Source organism: Syngnathus acus, chromosome 8 (genome assembly GCF_901709675.1).
Source record: "Syngnathus acus chromosome 8, fSynAcu1.2, whole genome shotgun sequence".
In the NCBI taxonomy this organism is placed as follows: Eukaryota; Metazoa; Chordata; class Actinopteri; order Syngnathiformes; family Syngnathidae; genus Syngnathus; species Syngnathus acus.
The window spans coordinates 6,746,722-6,774,404 of NC_051093.1; the positions used below are offsets into that span (position 1 = coordinate 6,746,722).

Here is a 27,683-nt window from a genome sequence, read left to right on the forward strand (position 1 = left end):
GTGGTGCAGCATATTGAGATGTTTCTGGTATATTGGATACCTCATTGCAAATAGATGATCCTTTATTATTATTATTATTAATTTAATTTAATTTAATTTAATTTAATTTAATTTAATTTAATTTAATTTAATTTAATTTAATTATTGCTTACACTTGAGTGCAACTTACCTGAAATACGGTGACAATTGCCCACAACAGAGTGTCAAAGTTCTTGCGATCAGGAATGGTGTCGCCATCATCTGTCTGAAGGCTGAATTTGCAACCAAACAGATGCATACCGAGTATGCTGCAGAGATAGATGTCATCAGCACAGATATATTGTTTTTATTGATTTCGATGAATATTTTTTCTTTATGAATTATTACCTACCTAAATGTGAAGATGAAGAGCATCAATAGCATGCAGAAGGTTGCTACATTATCCATCGTCTTCATCAGGACTACAAGTTGTCTCCTCAATGCAGGAAGGAAGCGAACCAACTTGAGAACTCGAAGCAGGCGGAAAGTACGCAGGACTGATAACCCGCCGCCGGCTTGAGCAATTATCTCCCACACGCTGAGAAGGACAAGACATTTGATAACATTTGTAAATATTATCAATGGCCAAAAAAAAAAATATTTTATTGTTTGTCAACAATCTTCCAATGCTTCTGCCCAAATATTGCAAATTAAACGTGTACCTGATGATAACAATGATGCTGTCAAATATATTATACGGATTTCGGATGTATCCAAAGGGGCCAAAAGCCAAAATCATGAATCCCATTTCCAAAACAAACATGCTGGTGAAGACAGTGTTGCTGATCTCGAGCACATCCGTCAACTCCTTCGGCTGCGGGGATGAGAAAATAAAAAATAGGTTAAGGATGACTGTCCAATCTATTTACCAAAATGTTTTTTTTTTAAGGTGATTCTAAAATTGTCATTGAAATATTGAACGATAAAAAACACTTTATAGGTGCTTACCAGGTTGGTGTGTTCACATTGACTTTAACTGACAAGCCGTAACAAAAGGCTTTCAATCTTCAGCGACGATGATTTAAGAGCTAGCGTGGTACTTTAACAATCGACTATAGAGTGCCGTTTGTCATTTTCCGCAAATTGCAGTGCAATCATTTCCATTGAACTATCCACAAGCTTGCGAGTCTCCATGATTTCAGTCATTTGTATTATTTACAGGGATTTATCTGAGTGCGACCATCATATAAATGATAATTGGTGCACCATGACAGTACAAAAAGCCAGTTGACTAACAAATACAATCGTCCATTTTCTGACCCGCTTGTCCTCACGATCCAACATACTTTAAATACCATACAAACTTAAACATCCTGATTTTTGTTTAGCTCTCGTCTCGCTTCCAACATTCCTACAGCTCTGCTCACAAGTATGCACTCATAAAAGGAATAATGAAGGAGTAGAACACTTATGCAACATCTAAGCTTGCTAATGTCGCTAACAGGAGCTTAGGCAGAGACACAATTACGAGCAAACACGTTCTCTGGAGACATTTAGGGAGAGATTGGGAACACAAAGGACAACCAGACATTTTTGATTACACAAGACAAAATTCAGTTGGGTTGTCATGTAAACCAAATTGCCAAAAGCTCTCGTACCTGCTCATGGTACTCTATCCCCATACTGAGAGTATTGACGAGGATAGCAATCATGATTCCTCGGTTGAAGTACTTGCTCTCCACTATTTTCTTCAGTTTCTCCTTGAACTTCATCCACGCCCGAAGTGCTCTGTTCTTGAACTCCGGAGGCCTAGGTCGTCTGCCCCGACCTCTGCAGCCTCTTAGATCTCCTCCCTAAAAGTGGATAATTTCAGACAAAGGAACTAATCAACCGTGTTCGCCATCTGTAGTGACCTGGGGGTAGTCGTGGAGTCCATCGGCTTCTCCCTTGCAACCCTCCGAGTCGCCCAACTGCAGTTCCAAGGTCTCCAGACTACGTGCACATAGAGGGCAGCTCAGAAGTTCCAGGAGCAGTGGACTGGGAATAACCCCTGCCAGCTGGTACAGCAAACTCTGATGACCTGAGAGAGGGTCACATGTTGCATGAGGTTTCGCTCCGATTGAAATTTTTGCAATGAGCAGTCATATAATGATATCGGCCTTTCACTTCTGAAGTCCAATGGCCAAAGCCAGTGTCTTAAATTTTTATTACTATTTGAGCAGCAGCCAAAAGTGTCACGATTAAGGTGTGGGTATGAATAAATGCACTTGGAGCCACCCGTGGATTCACAGCTCCGGGATGACAACGATGACTCGACCCCGTTGGAAAGGAAATTGCTGTCTGGGAGCTTCAGACCACAGTCTCACGGGGGTGGAAGATAAGGTTGGCATTTTGGATATGAACTGACTTCATCAACGAGTAACTGATGTGATGCCAAGGTGCTTCCGCTAGAATATATTTTAAGTTCTGTTGTAGGAGATCTTTACTTGGCGTGAGGAAATGAATTTAACGATAACTCGGGTGAGTGTGTATCTGTTTACCGTGTTGTCCGACAAGCTGGTAGAGTTTGTTGAGTTTTTCCGTTTGTTCGGTTGTTGAGTGGTTTGGCGGGTGCTGATCTGGACCGCCTCCACCTTGCTGGGCGTGAGGCGGCGGTGTCTTACTGCTGTAGCTGCACACAAACGATGGCAGAATGGTCGGGTAGTTCATCCCTCCGTTGACTCTCCTGAGCGTGGTCCCCATGCCTTGGGTGACAGCCAACTGATTGCCGCCACTGCTATTTCCATTCCGACTTCCTTTACTAACAGGAAGTGACTTCATCTCCAGTTCCGTGGCTCCTCCTTTTTCGGCTAAATGTTCCGTGGTCTCCACGCCGCTCGTGTGCTGCCCCCCGTTGGGGTGAGAACAGTGCTGGTGCTGATGGTGCTGCAGCAGGTTGTGTATCGGCCTCAACCACAAAGCGCTACTCGGAGCCGGGGCCCTGCCGGAGCCGTGGCTGTGTGCGTTACCAGCGCTATTGCCGCTGCCGCCATTGCCGTTAGGATTCACCTTTTTACGCCGTTTACTAGTAAAGAAACAAAAAACATTTGTTTTGGAAGTTCTGGAACACAACATTACATTCCATATCTGACCTGTGCCATCCAGAGTATATCCTCTGTAGTCTTCGTGACAACTTGCGGTAAAGGTGGCTAATGTAGCGTAGCATCTCTTCATAGCATGAACCCGGTTCAGTGTAACTGGCAAGCGTGGAATCATTGGACATGAAGCGAGCACGCTGTTCCCGCATGAGAGCGTTCTCCCGTTGCTTTGTCTCGGAGAACTGGGTGGCGATGACCACGAGGCACAAGTTGATCATGAAGAAAGATCCCACCTAATTGGGGAGGTGAAGATAAAGAAGCACCTTGATAAGAAAGTCGATAAAGACATTTTTCACTACCTGTGGATTATGAAAATAACCTTTTACAACTGATACCAGGGCTTCATTTAATTAACATTCAGGGAGCTTAGCTAAACAATGACGATAATAAAACAGACAACTTATCAGCCTCGGAAATGAGGATACGTCTTGAACGGGAAGTTAATCAATCAAAATGCTTATTTAACAGGTCAAAACTAGGACAAAGAAATGTTTCATGCATTCTCTGTTTTTCTATAATTTATCATCAGCATCCCTAACAGCCTATTTTCTTGCCCCCAATTTTCCCCAACTATTCTCCAAATGCATAATGAGCACTTTGACATCAAACGACAGGCAGACAAGCAAGCTCATAGAAGCGGCGCAAAATATCGCTTAAGCTGGGATCTTTGAAAACCTACACAAAAGCATGATAAGGGAAATTATACATGATAGAATAGGACATGATACAGTAGGAGAGAAGCTTTGCTCAAAGCAGCGCTTAGAAAGGTTATTTTGGGTTTCAGAAAGAAGAAGTGAACTGCAAGTACACAAGCACATCTTCAGGGAGCAAGATTTTAAACATATGCAAATTGGCTGAGAACTAAAACCCCCAATAATGCCGACAATACAGAGCCAAGTCAAATGATTGCTATTAAAGAATTGCAAGAGTACTTTTGTAAGTGCTGAGTTCGGTGTTTGTGTTCGTTTTATTCAAGCTCCAAGTTCAGTTAAGGATTTGTTCTTACGTTCGTAATTCTAAAGTCATGACTCATATCGTGGTGTTTTTGTTTTTGCCTCAGTGTAAGAAAAAAAAAAAAGGAATGCAATTTGAATTGGTCTAGGTTACAGGTAAAAGCGAGACTGGCTTGCAGTTGCACAATTATTGAATGAGAGTCGGTTGTGCTCATACCCACAACGGCGCAAAATGCCCTTTTTTGAACGTCCTCCGCCGCACCCTTTTATATAGCGCTTCAAAAATACCAAAAACCTAGTCTAGCCCACTCCTGAGCAGATTTAGACTCCCCCTCCCTTGGGTTGGATACAAAAATGGAGCAACAGATCTAGCCAGGACCAAACTAAACATCTTGAGGCTTTACATGACCAAAGCCAACACATTCAAAAATACTTCAGTCAGCTCTGCTATGGCAAAATTGTGACTAAACAACACATTTTAGGAATGTATTCTATTTTGTTTTGAAAGAAAGTGGTTACTTACAATAATGAGAAGTATAAAATATATAAAATTGTAGAATGAATGAGCATCCATGACATGATACATGATATCCACCCATCCTTCCAGTGTGATGACCTGGTTGAGAAAGAGAGAAGTGGAAGAGAAGCAGTCATTAGCATGAATATACACAAACGCACCTTAAATGTGCGTTGGATGCATTATTTCGGCTTGGTTTGTGTGTTACAAATAAACCACGTGTGTATTTGTGTGTACATATTTGTGTGCATACATCAAAAGGACTGACACAGCTCCTCGGTGGAGTCGGCGTACTAATGAGTATTTGGGATGCTGACACTTGAAATCATCGGCTGAGCTCAGCCGAGGCGATAATAAACTCACACCTCACCTTTTACACCTCAGCTTGCATAGCACATTACAGCCAAAACTAAACCGGACGTGCAACAATGTCACGAGGAAAAAAAATAAATTAAACGTGTAGTGCGCCTTACCTGGAAAATAGCAATCCAAGCATAGCCGATGTTGTCAAAGTTGACAGCTCCCTTGAGAGGGTTGTACTCCCCAGGGCGACACACGTTGTAGTACTGGTTCCAATTAACACATCCCTTTCCATTGTCCCCTCCCAAAGTAGGGGTTCCTCCAACGGGATCTGAACTTTGGTCCAGCGCCGGTAACTGGCACTCGGCGTTGGCTTCGGTTTTGGCCGGAATGTCATGGCAGCGAAGCATGCCGTGGTCACGAGTTGCCGAGCAGATAAATGGGTTGTCTTCGCCGTCGTTTGTCACGTAGTAGGGACTGATATCCAAATTGTATTTTCTGGAAAAGAATAGAAATGGAACAATTGCAATGTGTAAAGTATCCAATCCAGTTCTAGTCATTTTGAGGTCTTCATAAATTACCACAAGCAGCAGATTATAAGGCTTTTGAGAAAATTAGAGGTTTTTAGGTGCGCCTTATAGTGCCGAAAATACGGTACTAAAGAGTATTACAACAATAAACTGAAAATGTCAACAAATTATTAATATTGATGCTATTGTCTTAATTTGACTGAGATTAAGGAAAAAATGTGAGACATTGAAGGAACATTATGATCATGTTTTCAGAACATGCGAGGAACTTTTGACATGTTATATTCCTGAGGAACAATTTGTCTACATATGTCAAGAGGTTCCTACAGTGCGTTGACTCCTTGTTCCATTTTCCAGAAAAATCGGCTTTCTCTAAAATTTGCTGTAGGTGTTACGCTCAGCCTTGAAGGAGCGAGATATTTTTTGCGACTTACTCTTTGATATTAGGGTCCAGGAAGCAGCGGTTTCGCAGAAGCCCCGCCCACAGCTGGACCCCAACAATCCCAAAGATGAAAAAGACAAAAAAGCAGAGGAGAAGGACATTTCCCAACATCGGTAGGGTGTCCAACAACAGCGTCACCAAGATTCGCATACCTACAAGGTGAGAAACAAGATTTTAAATTAGCATTTAAACATAAAAATACAAAACCAGTTGCAGATTATGCCGATCAAATTTATTTTATTTGTTATCGACTTCCTAGGGCCAAAATAATTTCATGCAATGATAACAGGCAATGTGACAGTTTGACATAATTCTGTCCTTAGGGATGTGAATTCAAATTCCTTGTGGCTAGTGTTACATAAATTCATCTGTCACATGCAGTTAGCATCCGATTCAAAAAGACTTGTCATGTGATTCTTTTCATTTTTGATCCCTGCCCATTTATCATCTTACAGTCTCGCAAATGACTCACTGCAACTAACATACATATTCAAATCTGCCTAACAATGGCAAGTTCTCATCAAACAAAGACAGTGAAAGCAAAGGGCTGGGAATTCTTGATCTCTTGATGACAATTGAAAACAATGAAAAATAAGACGGGCTGGGCGGGCGGTGTACATCTGTAAGGATTGCGTGTACCTTTGAGGAAACAAGCATTTGGGTCCTTAGGGTGGAAGTGTGCCTGTCTGTGTCTACCCTGACCTTGAGTATGCTGCAGGCAAAGCTAACCTATATGTCACCCTCAACCAGAAACAACCCCCAACCCCCTTCAGGGAGCTCACACATAACCATGGCTTTAACAATATATAATTTTCACGCCGCATTCTCCATGGCTGCAGTCAAGATTGTCCCGAAGGCAAACTATTGGATCCATTAAAAGGTCGCAGGTAGGACGTTCGCTGCCTACGGACTAAAAAAAAAAATCTTCATGTGCATGAGATGATTAGATAGCTTGAAAAGAAAAATCCGAGTGTAGATTACGGATTAAAAAAATATCCTGTATTAAATATCACGGAGCTACCAGGACTTACTCGGTACTCTGTTGATGGCCCGTAGAGGTCTCAGTACTCGAACGGTACGGATGGCCGAGAAAGTGGCATTATGTCCATCCAGAGAGTACTCCAACACACTAAGGGCACAGATCCAACAATTTTTTTCTAGTTTATGCACTTAAAAAATAAACATGCTGACTAAGATAATATTGCTATTATGTATTAGCAGAAAAAAAGACATGCAAGTGTTGAAGTACCGTATTTTCCGCACTATAAGGCGCAACCTCCTGAAAACCTCCAATTTTCTCAAAAGCCGACAGTGCGCCTTATAATCAGGTGTGCCTTATATATGGACCAATATTGAGCCACTACAGCAGGCGTGTCCAAAGTCCGGCCCGCGGGCCAAATGTATATATCTTATATATGGACAAAGTTTTAAAATGGGCCATTCATTGAAGGTGCGCCTTATAATCCGGTGCGCCTTATAGTGCAGAAAATACGATAGTTAAAAAAAAAAAATGTCCATTGGTGTTTACAATATAACTCGGAGGCATAGTAGAAAAAAAAAATATTACAGTCATGTGGATAAACCACAGGGCACAAAACTGTTTATATCATTTTCTCTGTTGTGTGTAAAAAATTCACACAACATAGCGACAACACAATATCGCTTTCTGACTCACGGGGTGGTTTACAGTTGAAAATTTGCCGCGCATAAAAGAAAAACATTGCGGGAGACGCACCCCGCCATGACGATGACAAAGTCCAGCTGGTTCCACTTGTCGCCAAGGTAACAGTTGTTGCCAAAAATCCCCAGGGCCACCATCTTGATGATCATTTCCACCGCAAAGAAAGCAAATATACAGTCGTCCAATGCCTGAAGGGAAAACAGACGTAGAGCAGAAAAAAAAAATAACGCTAAAAAGAGCAATTTGCTTTACATATATTGGAAAAAATCTATTATTTTTACTCATTCCAAATTTGTGACATTTTATCAGTGTTTTGATTAATTGGAAATTTCAAAATAAAGTGGGAAAAGATTTTTTATTACCTTTCAGCCAGTTTAATATATAATCACTATTTCTTTTTTTTTTTATGGCAGAATTGGAAAGTAATATCTGACCAAAATGGGACATGATTTTTTTTACAGTCACACTAAACTGCTCAGGAATGATTTAAACTGAACCATACAGGGGGGAAATAGTGAATCAATTTAGACTTGACAGAATATTGATTCTTCTGGAAGTTATTTTTTTAGCTTTTGTGGGAACACTTGGATTTTTTCAACAAACCTTGAGTATGCGACACCACTCTGACAAGCAGGTGAGATCTTCACAGGGCTGATACATCCCCAAGGTGACGCAGTTGAGGAGGATCACCAACATGGACACGTGCTCGAACCACGTACGGGAAGGAGTTAAGGTTCAAACGTGCAGGATGTGATACAAATAAAAAATACAGATAAATTACAACTTCATCTTAAATCATATTGTGAAATGGAGATATTGCGTCAAAGTGATACAATCTTGCTAGTGTTCATTAACAATGTGTTGAGGCTGGGAGAAAAATATCAACATTAAAATGGAAGGTCAAAGGCTCCTTCTCAAATGAAGGATTTAGCTGAATAAAAATGAGAATATTTAAAGAATGGCTTCAATCATTTGCTGCCCTCCTTGTGCTCTGTTTGCGTTAATTTGTTTTTTAATCTCTGCAGTCAACACACACGAACAAATAAACACATACGATAAATGTGTTGGGTTACTGTTTTGGAACATTGAGGCCATTTTACTTTTTCTTTTGCCATAACCTGAAGGCACAAACATGACAAAAAAAGTTTTTTTTTGCAGATATTTATATCTGCATGTGATACACAACTTTGACAATAAGAGAATGATATCACTAGAGTGGAAGCTCAAAGGGAAGCCATGCATGACCACCAAGCGCTCCTTTTCTCGCTTGTTACGGTCGATTTGTGTCTCGGAGAATCTGAACAAATTAGTTCTGTCCCATAGAGCAGTTCACCGTGATTTTTTCTCCTGTTATTATTCCAACTAATATTTCGAAAGATGCACAAGAAGTTAATTTACCAAAAGGTAAACCACCTCATGAGTGGCCATCATTTAACTCATTCACTCCCATTGACGGTTATAGACGTCAAATGTCCGTTGGGGCTGGCAGCTACACAGTACCGGTGGGATGTCAACACACACACACACACACACACACAACACACAACACACACACGGCTGCTGATGAGACATAACAGCGACACCTTTACCAACCTTTTGACACATACTATGTGCAAAAATACAACATAACACTGGAAAGGTCTCAAAGAGTGAGTGCACACACACACACACACACACACACATACACACAGACACACAAAATCAAATGCTAAGCCCGCTCCAGCTGAGCTGTCAGGTCAGCGTCGGTGCACACGAGAGCAGAGCTGAGTCGGTAGACAACGGCGAAAGACTGCTGAGTGACGACAACAAAGAATCACGTTGTTGTTTGACTGCAGCTGAGTAATAACAGCTCATGTTTGGTACATTGTAGAACACGGCAAGACAACTACAAAGAGAACAAAGTGCTTGTTTAGACCTGACAAAGTCCGCTTTTAACTTTATAGAGCTGCATGTCTCCAGGTTGGCGCTGGTAAAAAAATATATATACTGTCAAGGTTAACTAGATATATTGTTTCACCTTAGCTTGACTTTCACCTTTAACCCCTTTTCTCACTCTCCACCATCAAGCACTTGGATTTCTGATCTTTTTTTTTTTACACCCCCAACCCCCCTCGGTTTCCTTTCCTCGCACCTCCTCTGCAATCCATTTAACTGCACCCCTACGCTGTTTCTTTTTTTTTTTCACGCTCCAGTTCATCCCTCGATCATTAGAAGAGGGCAAACTGAATCGCATGGGATGTAATGACATCGTCACAATCCTATAGCTCGGATCCGGTCGTCGCTTTTATTTGATAAACAACACAAAGTGAATTAAAAAAAATAGCTTTTCTAATCTCAAAAGGATAATCATGGGCAGAAAAATCACAGTTGGGAAAAGTTACGCAACGTGTTCAACTCAGCACTCGAGCATCCCATCACTAATTTGTTGATGAGATCAATCTCAGAGGAATACATTGTGATACATCCGACAAGCAGCAGCTGGCATCGGACCATGTGAGGCTGCGTGTCCTCCTTCTCCCGCTAATGAGCTTGCGTTCCCTTCCATGCTCTCCCGCTCTGTATTAGAAAACATTTTCCTCCTCCTTCATTGTGTCCTTTCTGTACTGTCAACAAGGTCCTCCGCTCTCCTGGTGATGTTTCAATAAAGAGTCTTCCCAATCCAGACTCTAAACTGTGATTGGATCATTGATCATCTGCCAAGGAGAAAACTTCACAAGAAAAAAACCAGACAGAATCCGTGATCGCCAACAGTATGGCCAGGACGTACACGTAGCTTCATATCTGCTCATCCCAGAGCAGAAGTCCCCAAAGATGGCAAGAAACGGAAGCTCATAAATCAGCCTGTCCCTGAACTGGCTCCTCTGTCCCTCGTCACCTACCTGGCTCTTTTCATCTCTCTATCCCCATCCTCACACCTCCCCGCCTCGCCCGCGACACCCCGGAGAGGAAACCGAAGCAGGCGTGACGCACTTCTACACTAGGATTCCCTTTCTGTCATTCTTTGGCGCTATGCTGCAAGTTTGTTCCTCTCGTGCTTTTGTCCTATGTTTTTTAAACGAAATGACAGATGACGTGAATTCGGAGTCAGAGCGCATATGTGTGTGTGTCGGAGATGTCAAAGAGGATGAAAGAAAGGACAGAACGAGTGAGGGCGATACAGGAAGCCAAAAATAGGGCCGATGCATCTGGTGGGGCCTGCCCTTGTACTGTGGCACACACACAACACGCCTGAAACAGGCGTTCAGCTCGAACTTGAGTCGTTGGCTCCAATGTGACATTTTTGCAGTAAAGTTGAAGACTAACGGCCCTATTTTCCAGCCAAGAACAAGTCTAGTGAAAAAAACTGTCTAACTGTGCTCAAAGGTGGAATTTTCTTTCTTTTGGTATTTTCTCAGTGACAAACGGGCGTCTGCGCCGTTGTGGGAGTATATGATTTATTGCCAGGCCTAAGGATGCGGCTCCTCTTGTTTTCTTTCAACTCAGCGCAGGAGAGGCGCACGGTCTACATGGCAGAATAATAAACTTGCCACAAAAAAATTTAAAAAATGCTCTGGCGTTAAGTAAATATGTTGAAATGAGAGGCGGAGCTTCATCTCGTCAATCCAGTCACTCATCTCATACAAGAAGGTGCTCTGCCGCCATATTGTGGCACATACAAAGAGAAAAGTCTTCTATTTAGACTTGTACGGGACTTGAAAATATATTTACACCGCCTTTTAAATTATTTCTTATGTCATGAACAAACCGGACGACATTCCTTACAGGATTTAAAAGCAATACTCTTGGTGATCCAATTTAGTCATTACCAGGTGTTGCGTGTGTAAATGATGTGATGTATTGACAACATGACTACCAAAGAAGACAGTCAGACATAAACATGCTGACTGATTACAGCGATTAGGAAGGCCGCTTTGATTGTGTTATGTTCTCTCTGCGTCTGACACAGTTTCCACAGGATTCCGGTTGCTAAGTAACCAGCCGCAGTCCAAACTGTCCACACTTGGAGAGAGAGAGAGAGCGAGAGAGAGTTGAGGACAGGAACGCAGAGAGTTTTTTGTGGCTTTGTCGAAGGATTTTTTTTTTATCTGCATAGCAGCGGCTATAGTTTCTATCCTCTGTTTTCTTCTTCTGCCATCCTCTTTTCTCTAAACTAATTTCTCACCAACAAATGTCAGGGGAAAGAGTGGAAATAAAAAATCACATTCCTCCCATTTCCCATTTATTTGTCTCCTGTCCATCCCTGTATAAGCTACAATGCATGATACATTTTTCTTCTAACCTCCTCTCGGCAATCACGTGCACACACAAAGATGGTTTCTTTTAATCCTGTTAAATTGTAATATTTCATGGGACTCTCGGGTTGCTTGAGTGTAATTTTGAAAATTGTGCTCCTGCTGTTTCAGTGCAGGCTTTTCAGTGAATTTCCATCGTTGCTCAGGAGCCACACAGCTCTCCAGGGGATTGGACACTATAGTGCTGACCACCAAATATTTCCCCCCCCCCCCACTTTAATGTGTTTCATATCTGTTTGATGCTGCTGACTGCTCTTTTTCTTGGCTAGGTTACATGAGCAATTATCTTGTGTGGCTCATTGAAGATATACGTTAAATGAGAGAAATATTGAGAATCATTAGCGCTGTATTGTTAATATAGGTGTCTGCAGGAAGAAAAATTATCCAGCTATTTGGTCACTGAGTGACATCATCAGATACTCAGAAAGACAAAAATATTATTCTTATATATGCCTTCGTTGATTTAGTAGGAAAGAAAATAAAAAGTGAGTAAATAAATGTGCATTTCAAATTCTGCCTTTTTCTATGACAAACACACTCGCTTCCCTAATGACCTAAAATTAAACAAAACACTCAAAGTCCCTCACAAATAAACACAATGAGAAATCAGTACCTAATTGTAGATAAAGCAACCACTAATCCATGAAATTGATCCCAATGAATCACCGCAGCAGAAGGCTTCTTAGCTTTGTGGACTTTTCCTACTCAAGGAAAAAAAACCTGACATCAGCTTTTAATCTGAACTGCTTCACGGATTTTATTACATTTTCCGTCTAGACGTTGCACAATCATATATAATGTCGTCTCCCATCATATGTCAGTCTTAATACAAAAGCTTTTAGCCCATAATGCAAAACTATTTAACAACATATTTGATTTGACTTTCAAACCAAAAGGATATAAAAAGAACCAACCCACTTCAATGACTCCATTCCAGGAACCACCTCAGAGCATCAGATGACTAAATTGAATCACAAGGAAATTATTGAAACAAGCATCTGCTGTAAATTACAATTTTTCATTTCATGAAGTGCGAGGCTGTAAAAAAACACATTACTGAAAAAGCTGTATGGACTCCTAAGGCGCCGAGTGCTATACGACAGTAACGGCTTGAAGTCATTTTTCACTTCCGTGTTTTTTTTTAAACTTTTTATTTGTGCTGCCATTAAAGGTAATATAACACACTGACGTGTCAGATTATACCGTTAAACAAGATGTAAACACTGATCCCATTAGAGAACATGGGGCGGGTGTGTACATTTGCACCCAGACATCTGCTTTTTATTTGACTAAGGAGTCGTCGGGTTTAATGAGATGATGGAGGGAAGGAAATAAAAATAGTGTGCAAACAAAAAAAAAAAGCACAGATTGCAGGAGGAAATTTATTGAGATGGATTAACCCATCGGTGTCAAACCCAAGACCAGATACGGCCCGCTGCATCATTGGATGAGGCCCATGAAGACTAATTTTGCAAAAATTAAATTAAAATTGTAAAAATTAAAATTACAAATTGTCTTCACTTTTAAAAAATAGAGCAAATTTGGTTATCAGTAATCTTTTTAAATTATTTGAACATTTTTTTTTACTAGTCTCTGATTCAAAAACTAGTAACCTATACTGTATGAACTGTATGTCAATGACATCATAATGGTCCTCCAAGGGAAACTATGACCGTGACAAAAATGAGTTTGACACCTCTGTATTAACCACTGTGCTCGACGCTCGCAGGCTATTGCAATACTGCACCACACTTTTTCTCGCAAAAATCTTTCTGCTTATTTCCTCCAAGCTGTAAAACACCTCCTCTTCATCGCACTCATCCACGCAGCAACATGCACATGCAAATATTTGACAAATTAGTAAAAATGTGCTTTCAGCTTCAATGTGTGCAGCAAAGACAACTTCCTGTTCCGAATCACTTTTCACACAACTGAACTCCCCTTGGAAAATGTGAGGAAGAGCAGCAGAGTGTTAAAAAAAAAAAAAGGAGGCGCTTCATATTCGGGGCAGTGAAGGGCAAATAGTGTATCCGTAAAAAGGGATAATTGAATTTGAATATATTTTCAGGTTGAGTTACCATGGAAACCACACACTTGCAGAAGATTACTGCATTCTGTCTACTTTTTTTTTTTCCCTCAAGAGTCTTTGCATGGTTTCTCTCTCAAACCAGCAGGTGTTGATTACAATCTACATCCCAAGGGGAAATTACAACTAGGATAGTAATTGTTATTAATTATGGTACATGGAATTATCTCAATTAAAGAAAGACTATTTCAGCACCGCCCAGAGTTGAACTGTCTGTTAGATTCGAATATAAAGCACAATGGGTGGGAAGATGAACTGATACATGTAGTTGTACTGAAAAATCTAATAAACATGCCTGGTTAATGATTCTGGGGAAATTATGTGATTTATTTTCCCCTAATAGATTTAGGGTGATAATAATTATAATCAATCTTCCCTTTATGCTTTGTTTATTTTGTTATTTGATTGAAAATGATAATTTATTACATATCATAATATTTCTCCTTACTCCTGTATCCAATGTGGTCAGTAAAAAAAAAAAAAAAAAAATGACGGCAGCTGCACAGGAAGGACAAGGGTTAATATCCGAGCTGGGTAAACATGTTACTCTGATTACCGTCTGATGACTACCTGATGTAAAAGTGGATTTAAATAAATTAAAAAGTAACAAAATTCAAATTCATATAAAGTTGCATTGCAAATAAGATTCCTGTTAAACACTGGAGAAAATAAAATTAGGCAAAAGTAGTGCTTTGCTGCCATTTTGTAGCATCTACAGCTAGTTCTAAAATATTTTTGGCGTGAGGTGTCAATTACCCATGGAAGAAACTATTTAAGTGAGTTGAGGAGCTTTAGACAAAAGTAGTGCTTTACCGGACATATCTATATGAATCTGAAGGTATCCGATTACATGTTGTTTTTATGCCGCCATGATGTTTAGAAGCAAAACACCAAATGTCAAATACATGACTTTTATGTTATAGAAATACTAAAACGTTCATAGCAAAAGTCTTTGCAGATGTAAAACAGTAATAAATGCATGATGATACTTCACTGCTGCACACAACTTATCTATATTTTACATGCATGTGTTATTTAACTACTTGCGCATTGAAAAGCGGCGAGTCCAATGATTTTTTTATACACAAGTGTGTCTCGAGTCAGGTTTCCATAGAAACAGATACAGTAGTCACTCTGTTGCTGTGAGTAGCAGCAGACAGCCTCAGATCCACTTCTACATGCTGCAAGCTGACGCACCAGGCTGGCAGTCAGATAGTCATCTCTAGTGACACCATGTCATCACACAAGCACAAGAGATTGCACCAATCTTGTTGACAAAAGCTTCTGTGCAATCAGATCTTAACAAGACCAGGGACACGTAGGGATAAATAGTATAATAATATATTACGCTACGGCTTGATTTTATTTGTTGCCTCGGTCTGACCTCATTTCGACACATTGTTGTAACAAGTCAAATATCATTTGATCACCACTTCTTCAGGTCTGTCTCTTGATTGGCTGAAGAAGAGCAACAAAAACAAGCGTCACCGTTGACATTTATGCAGCCCAAGATTCAATTTGACATTATTGGGAAATTCATTATTTCATTTTCAAGACCATTTCTAAATCATCTACTGTTGCTACACGATTAAAGCAAATCCATCCATCTAATGATCCTTCTATTTAGTAATGAGCTACTTGGAGCTGTGCTGTATCAAAGTCCAGAGTGTTAGTGGAGTGCAGAACAATGAAAAATATATGAATAAAAAAAAAAAATACCATTCCCTAGGGTCCTCTGTAGTCAAGTCTAAAGGTTGAAAAATTCAAAATTCTGCACAACAACAATGACTAGACTGAAGATGAAAGAGTTCATCATCCTTATGAACACTTTTGTTTTTATTGAAGTGCAGAGCCAAAAGAAAATCTGCATTTTTATATTCTGCTCAGTCTTTTCCGCCATTTTTCATCTCTTTCATTTTACTCTTAAGCAAACCAAGGCCACCATCCCTATCGCCTTGCTCTCAGCATTCCTTTCTCCTCCTCATCGTTATCTCTCCTCTTGTCTAAGGGGGCTGCCACATGCTTGAGGAAACCCGACAGAAGACTACAACCCAACTTGACAGCCTCCTGCTGCATGTGCACTTATGTCCCGAAGTGTAACAAAATACACGATTTGTGTTTTTCGATGGTACCTCGACGTATAAACTAGCAAAATATGGCTACAGCTCTTTTTCTCTGGTCAGACCAATTTTTAATTTCAATCAATTATGCATGCGGCCGTAGATAAAGAGGAAGAATGGCAGTGATTAAAAGAATCATATTAAGTCATGTGCAAAGGCACATGGGCATTATACAATAACTAAACCAGCTGTTGCATACTGTGTAGTTCCACTCCGGAAACCTTTTTTTTCTTCATATATTCCCGCTTAAAATGTAAGTCATGCTTCTGGATGTTCACTAATGTAATTTGGGAGCTCCGAGAAGAGATTTACAGTAGCGGTAATTAGCATCTTTTCCTCCCACAAAGCGGATCTCCAACCACGCCTGTCCATTCCCCTGCAGCTAACCCTCCAGTGAAATTAAAGGTCAAAGCCATCTCGACCTTAGAGATAAATCAGCTTCCATCAGATCACTCGGAGTAAACATTATGATGCAAACTGGTGTGGGGCCTCAAAGTGGCGCAACGACATTGGGAAGGTCGATAAAAATTAGTCTGTTCTGTTGTGGTGAAACCAGTCATAATATTTTTTGTCATAATTATCATTTAAAATCTAAATTACATTTATTTTACGAGAAGACATATTGGACTATAAAAGCTGCTTAAAGTCCAATAATGCTGTTATTGTCAGGAAACAGCTTTGAGCACATTATCAGTGTTTTCAGCTGAGCGTGTATTTGTACACGTGTAAGCTCAGCATGTATTTTATGGTTTAAAGACGATAAGGCACAGATTGATAGCGATGGTCGTTCAAGCTTGCAGACCTATTACTCTGCTCTCTGCACTTTCTCCGCTTGCCCTCGTCACAAAGTAATTAACCGGGCTTTACTACTATTGCTCTGGTGTGGAGCTTTTTTTTTTTTTTTAGTTAACATCAGTTTTGTGCTCTGAATATCTTTTACAAAAATTGCCATTCGACACAAAAGAACACGATATTCCAACATTTATTATTATTATTATTATTATTTTTATTTATTTTTTAGCACTCCATCCCCCACCCCCCTCAAAGAGCCATTGTTCTTTGAGTCAGGCCGCAGTTGTAAATAACTTGTTCTTAATTGTTTGCCTGGGTAAATAAAGGTTAAATAAAAATGTTCTCATGTCTGCTGTAAAACAGGAAGCCTGACATTATTTTAAATACCAAACGCACACACCACCTGATATGAATCATTCAGAAAAATGCAAGGTACGATAAACCAAACACACACATTCTTTTTCACACATGAGAGAAACACACACTCGACATGGCTCACCGTGCCAGTTACCAAATTAGGAAATAATATGCAAGGTCTCCCAAACATCAAGATGTGAGGAAAGCCTCATGGCATACTTTGCAATAAATATAAGAGGTTAGAGCTGTCAGTACAGCAGAGGAGTCAGTGTGATGCATTGATGAGGGAGGAAGAGGAAGAAAAAAAAAAAAGATAAACCACAAGCCTATCCCAGCTTGACTTTGGCAGGAAGATTTCAAGTCCAAGCCTCATAACCGCCTGGCAAACGAGCTCATCGCTCATCACCCATGCTGCCAAATATTTAATACATCTTGTAAAATTAATAGATCGGAAATTAAAGTTGTGCATTATCATTATGGAGTACCTTCTGTAGCATATGCGAGTGTGAATGCGGCAGTTTCTTTTTTAATTGACGTTTTGGGCATTCTGCCTAGCAACAAGTGAACATCTACTAATTAGGATACTGTGATCATGTTTGTTGATCCACAAAAGCTTTTCATGGTACACAGCTGTTATCCATATGCAAAACTTTACTAAAATAAATACTGAGGATGAGTAAACTAGACCAAGTATGCCAATTTACCATGAAGCTAGAAACCTGAATTGGCTGCAGGGTGATGTTCTAAAATTGTGAGTTCAAATGTGCAGCTCCTTTTGAACTAACAGCATGAAGATCTTATCTTTGGATTTTTTTTTTTTTATATGGTTCCTTTGCATCATCTCTGATGCTTGGGGCATATGTGAGCTTACCTTTGCATAACGAGACACTGGTTAAAAAAAATCTTTTTTTTTTTTTGTGTCTCCTGAATGCTCACATAGTCAAATGTGTTCTAGGGGGAGCATCCCGATAGTGTGCACCTCATCTAAAGGAGTGCCTGTTCAATTTCTTACTCAAGACCTTGAACCAGAAGGAACCAGAACAGAGCTTAGTGCGGGGGAGGTCTGTCACTCACGCTCATGTTAAGCACTTGCTTGCTGAGAAGCTAAGCAGCATACAAACAAGCAGCTGAAGGTAGTCTTGGATCATGCAAATGTTATCAAAATAGTTCCAGGAGCACAAGTCAAACAAAACATTCTACGTAAGATTTTAAAACAGTGTCCAACATGCTGTGCTGCTGATTTTTGACAGCTTAATTTCCCGTAGGCCTCCAGCAATGCTTTATTGCTGATGCACATTTTCATGCCACTCGTGAATAAAAACAATCACACAACTATTGTTGTTATAGCTCCATCATCCCAACATAAACTTTTCAAACCGGCAATAAATCCAAGTGATCACCGAGTTCAAGCGCTGACATGAATCAAAACTGGTGATTAAGATTGTGTTACAATAATAATGAGAATAAAAATAATGACACTCACTTGAACGCAAAGATCACCAAGGCATAGCAATTGTGAATTGGTCATTCATCATATAGCGACGGGGTCTTATCTACTCAACGGAAGAGGGGACTCGGCCATTTTTTTATAGGTCATATGTCCCCGCTGAAATTTTCAGCATTGTTCCTACGCCGCCTCTGGTCACTTTGTTCAAACGATGTTTTGTTGAGTGAAGCAGACCCTCAACACACAAACAAATTAGAAATAGCCAACCTCAGCTACTTGAACCAAAGTCCGTTTTTTTTTTTTTTAAATCACATCCTGCACCCCGCAAACACTCGAGCTGGGTCAGCTGCTTCGTGACACTCTTTAATCTCGCTCAAGTGCATATTTGTGTAATTGTGTGTGTGCGCGAAGGGAAAAGTAGAGTGTCTCAATATGTGTGTGTATTTGTATGAACTGTGTTAATAGAGGTCCATTAGAGAACTGACAGGGGGCCACTGAGAGCAGCGTTTCTTCATTAAAGCCTAACTGACATTTAACAAGAGTTAGATACACACAGACACACACAAGCACACAAATAGAAAAAATAAAATATCATGGCGTTAACTAAATGTTTGTCTAACTGCAGGGTGGAAGAGGAATCCAATCGCATTGACTCATTTGTCTGTGTGTATGATTGTGTTGACACAAACAATGCCAGGTTCGATCCGAACTACAATGGAGGAACGCTGATTGGTTTTCACATCAATAACACTCACACAAGGGGGTAGGTGCAAACACTCTGGAATAAATAATCTCAAACTGATGTGGATTGTTTAGTACCTGAAATTGTGATTAATTGGAACGCAATGTAAATCTACCAAACTAAAAACTACGATGCGGCAAAACACTTTACTTTTGTTTGTATAATATAATCAGATGCAAACAACAAATTGGATAGAAAATTGATTTTTTTTTTTTTACTAAAAACTGCATTTGTCAAAGATTGGTCTGTTATTATTATTGTGTTCCTTTTATTTTGCAAAGGCAAAATATTTGAAATGGCTGTTGTGGGCCGTTATTATTATCATCATCATCATCATCATTCTGTGTTCCTTTTATTTTTGCAAAGGCAAAATATTTGAAACGGCCCTTGCGGCTCTCATAAAAAATAAATATTGACTTATTGAAGCATGGTTACACACATTCTAGATAGCTCCCACCACCACTTTGCAACAGTGCGCACCAGCGCTGTTCTGTTGCCTAGTAACCAGGTAGACTTTCTAGTCCAGCATCTTTACCAAGATGAACCAACTGTCCTAGACTTCTCTCTCTACCTCTCTTGCTCTCACAGTTCTGTCTCTCTCTCTCTCGCATGTTTGAAGTCGATTGAACGAACGGGCTTCAAAATTCATCGGCCGCGTTTCTTCACCATCAATAGCCGTCTTGCTCAAAGTCAGACGTCCTTGTTTCATTTGGCGCAAAATCACACACCAAAATCTGCATTTCTCACTGCACTCACTCGCTCCCGCGGAGGTCGGCCCATTTTGTAGACAAAGCAGAGACACGTGCTGCGGAGAGTAAGAGAAGCTGCAGTTTTCAGAACTCTCGGGAGACGCACTTAAGTATTCAGCAATATGCATTATTGGTGCACTGTGAAAGCTTCTCTTGGACGCTCATGCGTAAGCTTTTATAAAGCCAACCCAGTTTAAGGTACAGGGAAGACACTTATATTGCACATATCGTAAATAAAACAGATTTAAGGAGGATTTAGAAAGCATGACCCGTAAACTCTGCTATTTTTATTTTATAATCATTTTTGGAATGAAGTTTTATTGTTGTCGTTGACTCAAGCTGAAACATTGCAGTGTTGCTTCTCGCACACACACACTGGTGTGCTGTCAGCATTGCCATGACAACATAGTGCTGGATGTTGATGGGTTCCCCAGATCTTTTATTTATTCATCCATCTCTGCATTACTTACTCTCAACCCGACACACACACAAGATGTGGATCTTCACACACGTGCAGCCACTCCCACACGTGCCCCCATTTAAATGCTGGGTTGCAACATCAGCTGACTCCAACAGAACTTCTGACATCTTGCATTTGAAACATCAAAAAAAAAAAAAGGGCGATAAAAGACTGCCTCGCTCTATATTCATTTCTATCATAATAACCATCAGACAGTAATGTGATGGGCAACATGGCGGAGGGGCTGCTGTGTTTTTCATTGTTGTGGGGAAATCTCAAATGATCACAAAAACTCATTAAGACAGGAAATGTGACCTAAAAACATAACTGAATATTAAACAGCCTCTTGATGGTGCAAAAACAGTAAAGAGCTTCAGGCAAGGTTTCGCTCCTGACCCTTGACCCTGTCATTTTCTTCTCAACACATAAACTTCTTTTTAGGTTAATTATTTAAGAATCCCCAGTTAGGGAGTATAAATGTTTAAGTGTACCTGTGCAACGCCTGGAGACGCCCCGCACTTAATTACTCTTATCCACCTAGAGAAGACTTAATCCCAATGCATGGTTGCCTCTGCCAGCTCATGCCAAGTTAATTAAGAAACAAGAAGCATCATGACAAATGACTTGAGTTTTCCAGCTTGTCTGTATTTAGTCACCCTAGTTTGGAGTTACGAAAAAAAAATATTCAGTCTGCAGTTTGCAATATTGAAAGGAGGTGGGGGTAAACATGCATAACTGATCTACTCCCTTATGCGAAACCACGAAAATAGATCCACAAGTGATTTGATGCATTTGCAGTCAACACTCACGCAGCAGCAAAAGAACAAAGACATGAGGGGAGGGGGCGGGCGGGGGGGGAAACAAAGCCAGCACACGGTACCAGCTGCAGCTTTTTTTGGAGGGAGTGTAAGGTAGAGGAATTGTTATGTCTTGAAGCAGGTACCAGAAAAAAAAAGAGGGCGGCATCCTCATCATCAGTCCAGCCTGTCATTTGTTGCTAGTCTTCCCACATTGGCCCAAATATTAGGAACGCCTGTTCATCAAAACAGCACTCAGTATGATGCAACACCAAAAGTAAACATACAAAAAAAAGTTCATTCCAAGTCGGTGGTCAACCTGATGGATTGGTTCCGTTTGCTGTCGAAATTGGAAATGGATTCTATCTCTGAATCGTGGGCCGGTCTCTAAGGGAAATAAGTAAATGCCCCGAAAGATACCAGCCCACCAGGCATCTGCCCTGTATGCCAGATGGCCACTTCAGCCCTGCAAATACTTTATCCACGACAAATCAGTTTTCGAGTCAAATGCAATAAATTGTTGAAGTGGCCCAACAGGGAGTACGAAATTAAGGCGTGGCCATAAAATCACTGATGACATTGTGCTAAATTATCCATTAAATCAGTGTGTTGTGGAACAGTGGGTTATTCGATGACTCCAAAGCAGAACATGGCCAACCTGGCTTGTCTGATAGTATCAGAGCAGAAGGACGGCCGGTTCAGCTGGTGACAAGCGATGCATGTCTCACGGGTGGCAGATGTCTGTCTACAGCTGCTCTCACAGCAGCCATGTATTTTATCAGCGACAAGCACACAGAGGGAGAGCAGAAAAAAATATGATCCGAAATTGCACAAATAATCTTTCGTTGGCCTTTTTTACTTTATATGTATATTTTTAAAGGTCTAGCAAGCGAACCACGACATCAGTCAGTGACCTGTCTGACTATTTTAAATTATGAGTGCACTTAGGCGAGCGGGAAACTCAATATTGGACTCTGTCAGATTATCCTATGAATTGAAACAGATGCTCCTCTCAGGTTGACCTTTCACCTCCGATACTACTGACTCATGTATCCTGTGATGAACTACAACCTGGCTCAGCAGTTGTGAAACAAGCGGACCTCATTATTTTAATTAGCCAAGTGTTTTCCAAGTCAAATGTGGTGAAGAATGTTAAAAATGCACAGGATGACATCATCAACGCTGAAATGTTAATGATAGCATTGGCTGTTAAATTAAAAACGATTTCACGATGGCATTATTTCAAATGCCATTACAGAGGAACAAATGCACTGGGGAAAAAAAATGTGTTCGACTTCATTGGCTCCAATTTAACATTTGAGCTATTTTTATTGTTACGATAATTATGAGCTCATTTCGAGACGTCGTGAACATTTTCTCATATAATTAACATTACAATGTAGTGCTTGACGCAACACACCGTTTCTACTCCTGCGTGACTTTTTTACATCTACAATGCTTCTACATGAACGCTATCACTCACAAAGAACATTATAAGACTTTGGAGAACCTTGGCAAGATAACCCAGCAGCTAATCAGCTTCCGAACAAAGACCGCAGACTGCAATGGGGAATAAGGGAGCGAAAACTTTCTTTCTGATCGAGTCCACAAAACTAGAGTTAGAAACACACACACTTATTCTAAGAGGTGTGGAGTGTGCTGGCACTTAATACGTCAGCGAGGCAAGATCGCTCCGTCTCCGGAGCGATGAACACCTCATGACCCCCAATCTGCTGTTAGCACAAGTTCTAGCCAAATATAATGAGTCATCAAACCCAAACAGACCAATATGCGGGGATAAATACACAGCAACTGATACACAGACCTGCAAACACATCCCAAAATATATTTAGCCGAGTGACGGGAGGCGAGGATCAACCTGGTGACTTCAAGGTCAACTTATTTTAACCAAAAAAAAAAAACAATTCTATCCACTTGTGAAAAAAAATCAAGCGAAAAGCATTCCAATGTGAACCACTTTGATTTAGAGCTCAATTTCCCAACGATAAATAGGTCTGATCAAATATTTGACGTATTCCTATATGATCATGTAAATGATTTAGCAGCATAGGCAAGAAATCTACCAGCCTTCACTTGTATTCATGTATGGAGGAAATGTGAGGCTCTCTCAGCATGCTAAGTGAGTGTACAGTAGGAAATGACAAATCGAGACAGAAATACAAGATGAATCCGCTCGTTAAAATCCATTCACCTTGTCCGACCCCTAGAATCTGATCTAATCAACCAGAGTCATCTTGCGATTCCATTACCGATAGTTTTTTTTCTTGCTGGTAAGAGGTTGGTTTTTTTTCAGCCTTTAAACAACAAATTAGATCACAAGTGATACAGTAACATGAATTTAATTAAAATATGCCATAAAATGTCCCAAAATTCTCTTGATGGGTGCAAATTGGCCATCTAGTGGATCGGTTGGGTCACTGCCCCACTTAAGCAACTTCAGGTTAATTTTCTTCCTAGTAAGAGTTTTTTTTTTTCAGCCTTTAAACAACAAATTAGGTCACAAGTGATGCAGTAACATGTATTTAATTAAAATATGCCATGAAATATCCCAAAACTTTCTTGATGGGAAGAAATTGGCCATCTAGTGGATCTGTTGGGTCACTGCCCCACTTAAGCCACTTCAGGTTAAATTTGACTTGGATTTTTCAATTCAATCTTCCCCATTGAATCAGTACAAACTTAAAAAACAACAGCCCTCAACTTGCACTCCATGCAAAACTTTTGTTCAGCTTAGCTTGAAGATATTTTAAACTAACTGCTGCCCTCTTATTTTATTCAGGGCGAAAGAATTAAAAAAACATGATCAAAGTTGCGTCTCCCCCCCCCTCCCCCTGTGTACCAACCCGTCAAGAGTCCATTAGATGAATAACTTGAATGGCTCGCAGATGCAATCGCAGCTTGAACTGAGACCGGCACACCTCAGATGTTGTGTCGGCCAGCACAGCACTTCATCAATGATGCTCAGCATCATAAACATGATAAATGAGATGCTGTGCGGCTCCAATGCCCGTTATGCTAATTGCGTACCCAACTATTAACCACTTTTTACCATCGCGCATGACCGATGCCTTTCAAATACCGAATCAATCTCCGCACGCACACTTTGCATCCACATTATGTTGAAAAGCTGACCAAAATATATATACCGTATTTTCCGGACTATAAGGCGCACCTAAAAACCTCAAATTTTCTCAAAAGCGCTTTATAATCCGGTGCGCCTTATATATGGACCAATATGGATGAGGACTAATTTATTAAAGTAAGCTTTACGTGTTTATTTTGTGTGTTGTGTGATATTAACGTTTGAGCAACATTGAGTTATTGATATATTGTTATTGTTTTCACTATTTCTAGTGTTACTATTTTGTGATTGCATTAACGTTTGAGCAACGTTGAGTTCTTTATTCTATGCGCCTTATAATCCGGTGCGCTTTATAGTGCGGAAAATACGGTATATAACAAAATAATCAGGTAACTACCAATAAGATGTCCCAAAATGTCCACATGGGTCTGCCAAATTACCCCACTCGGTTTTTACAACACACCCTTGACAATGTATTTCACCCTCAATGGCTTTCCACTAAGTGAGCTCGTCTTTCGTTTTAATGGATAAGTCATTTGGCACCGTCCTTCCGTATGAAAGGAGAATATTAATCTCAAGAGGGTATTCCCTGTTGGCGATTTCCCAACTGATGTTAGCTGGTTATTTAGTGTTGACCTAATGTGTTTTGGAACGATGGGAATGTAATTGAGGTAGACTGAAATATATTTTTTTCTCTCTCTGTGTTCTGACAAGTACAGTAAATACCGAAACCATGTACAATATGCTCCCGCCATTATTTATGAGAAGAGCATTTCTTCTCACATGAAAAAAAAACCGAGCATACTGACAAAAACAAAAATAATTGTTCCTGTTCCTTCCCGTTATGTCCAAATACATCACATTTTATCGTGTTGTTTAAATGTCATTTAAATGTTAGGGCAGTTTCACAAGCCGTAGAAGGCCAGACAGACTCTAATCGGTAACTAAGCCAGGTCGAACACAGGTCGTAAAGGAACCTCGAAACAATTACATAAGCGGAACATCATGAAGTATTTTTACGGATGAAGACAAGGTTAGAAGATTCAGCGACAAGCAGCTACCGTTCGCGTCATTTTAAAAGCCACAAAACTACTAAGTCGATATGAAATAAATGTCAGTCAAATCTTGTCAGACGAAGGGGGGGGGGGAATAAATGGTGACTCATATCCCGATTTGTTTTTACACCACCCGCCGAACTACATCAAGAATAGCTGGATGCTGCAGTGATTTGTCTTCAATTTACTTTCCTGATGTTTGGATTTGGATGCACATCATGTTCTTTTCTAACAGTGCGGTAAAACATGAGCAGGCGGCGTATTAACTTGAAGGCTAATAAAAGGTAGCGAATTGGACGTAAAAATTGATTTTGCATTGCATCATAATATAAGAATGACTGATTGTTAAGCACAAAATGGTTGACTTGCCAGACAGAGACGTGCACAGGGGTACCATAAAACATACATGAGGGATGACTTCATTTTGCCTGCGGTTAAAACACATTCATGCTGTAAAACATTGACCATCTGCCTGTTTTTTTTACTTGAAATAATATAACTATAAAATACGATGCAAAAAAATACGCAACAAGTAAAATGCACAATGGGATATTTCCTCTGATGCAATCATGTGAAAAGCAGCCAATGTTTGGGTTCCCTCGAGACTCAAGTCCCGAACTTTAGTTTTTGCTTACATTATTACTTTAGCCCAGTCTGCTCTCGGGAGAATATAGCAGGATTTTGTATCAAAAACAACCCCAAAAAAACTTCTTTAATTAGTCGGGGGGGAAAGATTCTGTTTAAAAAAAACAAAAAACCTTTGAGATAAGCTAAGATGAATTTTTTTTTTAAATGTGGTAGGAAGCCAAAGTAGCCGGAGAAAACCGAAGCACAGGTAAGAACGTGCAAACGTGCCAACTCCATACAGACGGAGCCAACATTATAAAAATATCAACTTGGATGATCGTCAAAAAGATGCCATCATGCATAGCGGCAGTAGAATTCTCCTAAAAGTACACGTATGCATTTTTGGCAAGCGCAGTCTTACCCTTTCACATATTTATTATTGATGATGCTACAGTGGAACCTCTAAAGTCAAGAAAAAAAACTGCTCATGTGTGCTGAACGGTTTCCTGTTTTAAAACAAATTAAAAAATAAAATAAAATAAAATAATTCATATAAAATAATTAAAAAATAAAAAAATAAAAATCACTCAAGAAAAAATAAAAATAGGTGAATCAATATTACTTTGCAGGCATAAAAACAATATTTAGTACCTCCACAGGCATTTGACCAAAGCCGCCACTGTAGCCGGATCATAAAAATGACCTGTCAAACTTCTCAGGGAGCAGCTCAGGATAAAGCTAATTTGCTCCAAGGCTGCAAAGCCAACAATAGTAAGCAAACTTGGAACACAAAAGTTGTTCTTACCGGACTTCAGGCACACGTTGCTTTGTTATGAAAGGATATGGGTTACACACAACACGAAGACACCAGTTGCGAGGCCGTGTGGTTTGCCTTAAGCAGAAGAAGGCCATGGGGGCCAGGGCCGGGTACACCTGCTGCTCCTCCTCCTCCGAGACGCAGTCCGGATCCCGTATGGGAGCCACGATGCGAACATCCAGCGCCGGTCCTCCATCCTCTTCCAAGTCAGCTTCCTGAACTTTAGTTTCTCTTTCATCATTCCTCCTCGACCTACTACAGCTAGCAGTGTGCCCCATGCGCTCGTCATCACCGAGCCCTCCGGGTTGTTCTACATCGTTCTGGTGGGATTTCACCTCCTCCAAGACCTCCTCTTGTTCCTGCTCCTCTTGGCTATCTGCATGCTGAATGTGCACTCTCCCGTCGCCATCAGTCATGATAGAGCATCAGGCCGAGCCACTCTGGGGGGGAGGTCAGAGAAGAGAGAGGTTAGCGAGAGGTGGAAAGTGGGAGGGGTCGCATTGATGGGAGACGGAATCAGGGCGGTACTGGAAGGATGAGGGAAACGTTGGTACGCCAAAGATCATCCTGCTAAGATTTATGCTTTCTTTACCATGCAGGAGCTTAATATTCAAATTTATGGAGAAAGGATGCATTTGCATATATGCTATGGGTGGCTTCATTTATGATTCGTTGTAATTGAAGGTAAATGGAGGTAGAGAATGGCAGTGTGATTTTTTTTTCTCATCCCCCTTTCCCGTTGCTATGTGATGAACAGATGGACTGTTCTGTCTCTGGTCTA

General features: G+C 40.4%; 1 protein-coding gene across 3 annotated transcripts in view; it reads right to left on the bottom strand.

The window, feature by feature from the left end:
• Window positions 1-27,683, bottom strand: part of cacna1ha (calcium channel, voltage-dependent, T type, alpha 1H subunit a) — a 42,481-nt gene that overhangs the window by 13,811 nt on the left and 987 nt on the right. For 2 of the 3 annotated variants that reach the window (XM_037256409.1, XM_037256406.1), the window contains exons 2-15: window positions 26,930-27,342; window positions 8,122-8,233; window positions 7,573-7,706; window positions 6,869-6,966; window positions 5,830-5,989; window positions 5,039-5,363; window positions 4,572-4,664; window positions 3,090-3,328; window positions 2,499-3,022; window positions 1,872-2,038; window positions 1,617-1,811; window positions 681-832; window positions 371-556; window positions 170-287 (exon numbers count right to left, since the gene is read on the bottom strand). In XM_037256409.1, the coding sequence (XP_037112304.1) occupies window positions 170-287; window positions 371-556; window positions 681-832; window positions 1,617-1,811; window positions 1,872-2,038; window positions 2,499-3,022; window positions 3,090-3,328; window positions 4,572-4,664; window positions 5,039-5,363; window positions 5,830-5,989; window positions 6,869-6,966; window positions 7,573-7,706; window positions 8,122-8,233; window positions 26,930-27,318 (2,892 nt within the window). In that variant the 5' untranslated portion in view covers window positions 27,319-27,342. The remainder of the gene's footprint in view (window positions 1-169; window positions 288-370; window positions 557-680; window positions 833-1,616; window positions 1,812-1,871; window positions 2,039-2,498; window positions 3,023-3,089; window positions 3,329-4,571; window positions 4,665-5,038; window positions 5,364-5,829; window positions 5,990-6,868; window positions 6,967-7,572; window positions 7,707-8,121; window positions 8,234-26,929; window positions 27,343-27,683) is intronic. The other variant, XM_037256408.1, reaches the window with a different exon arrangement.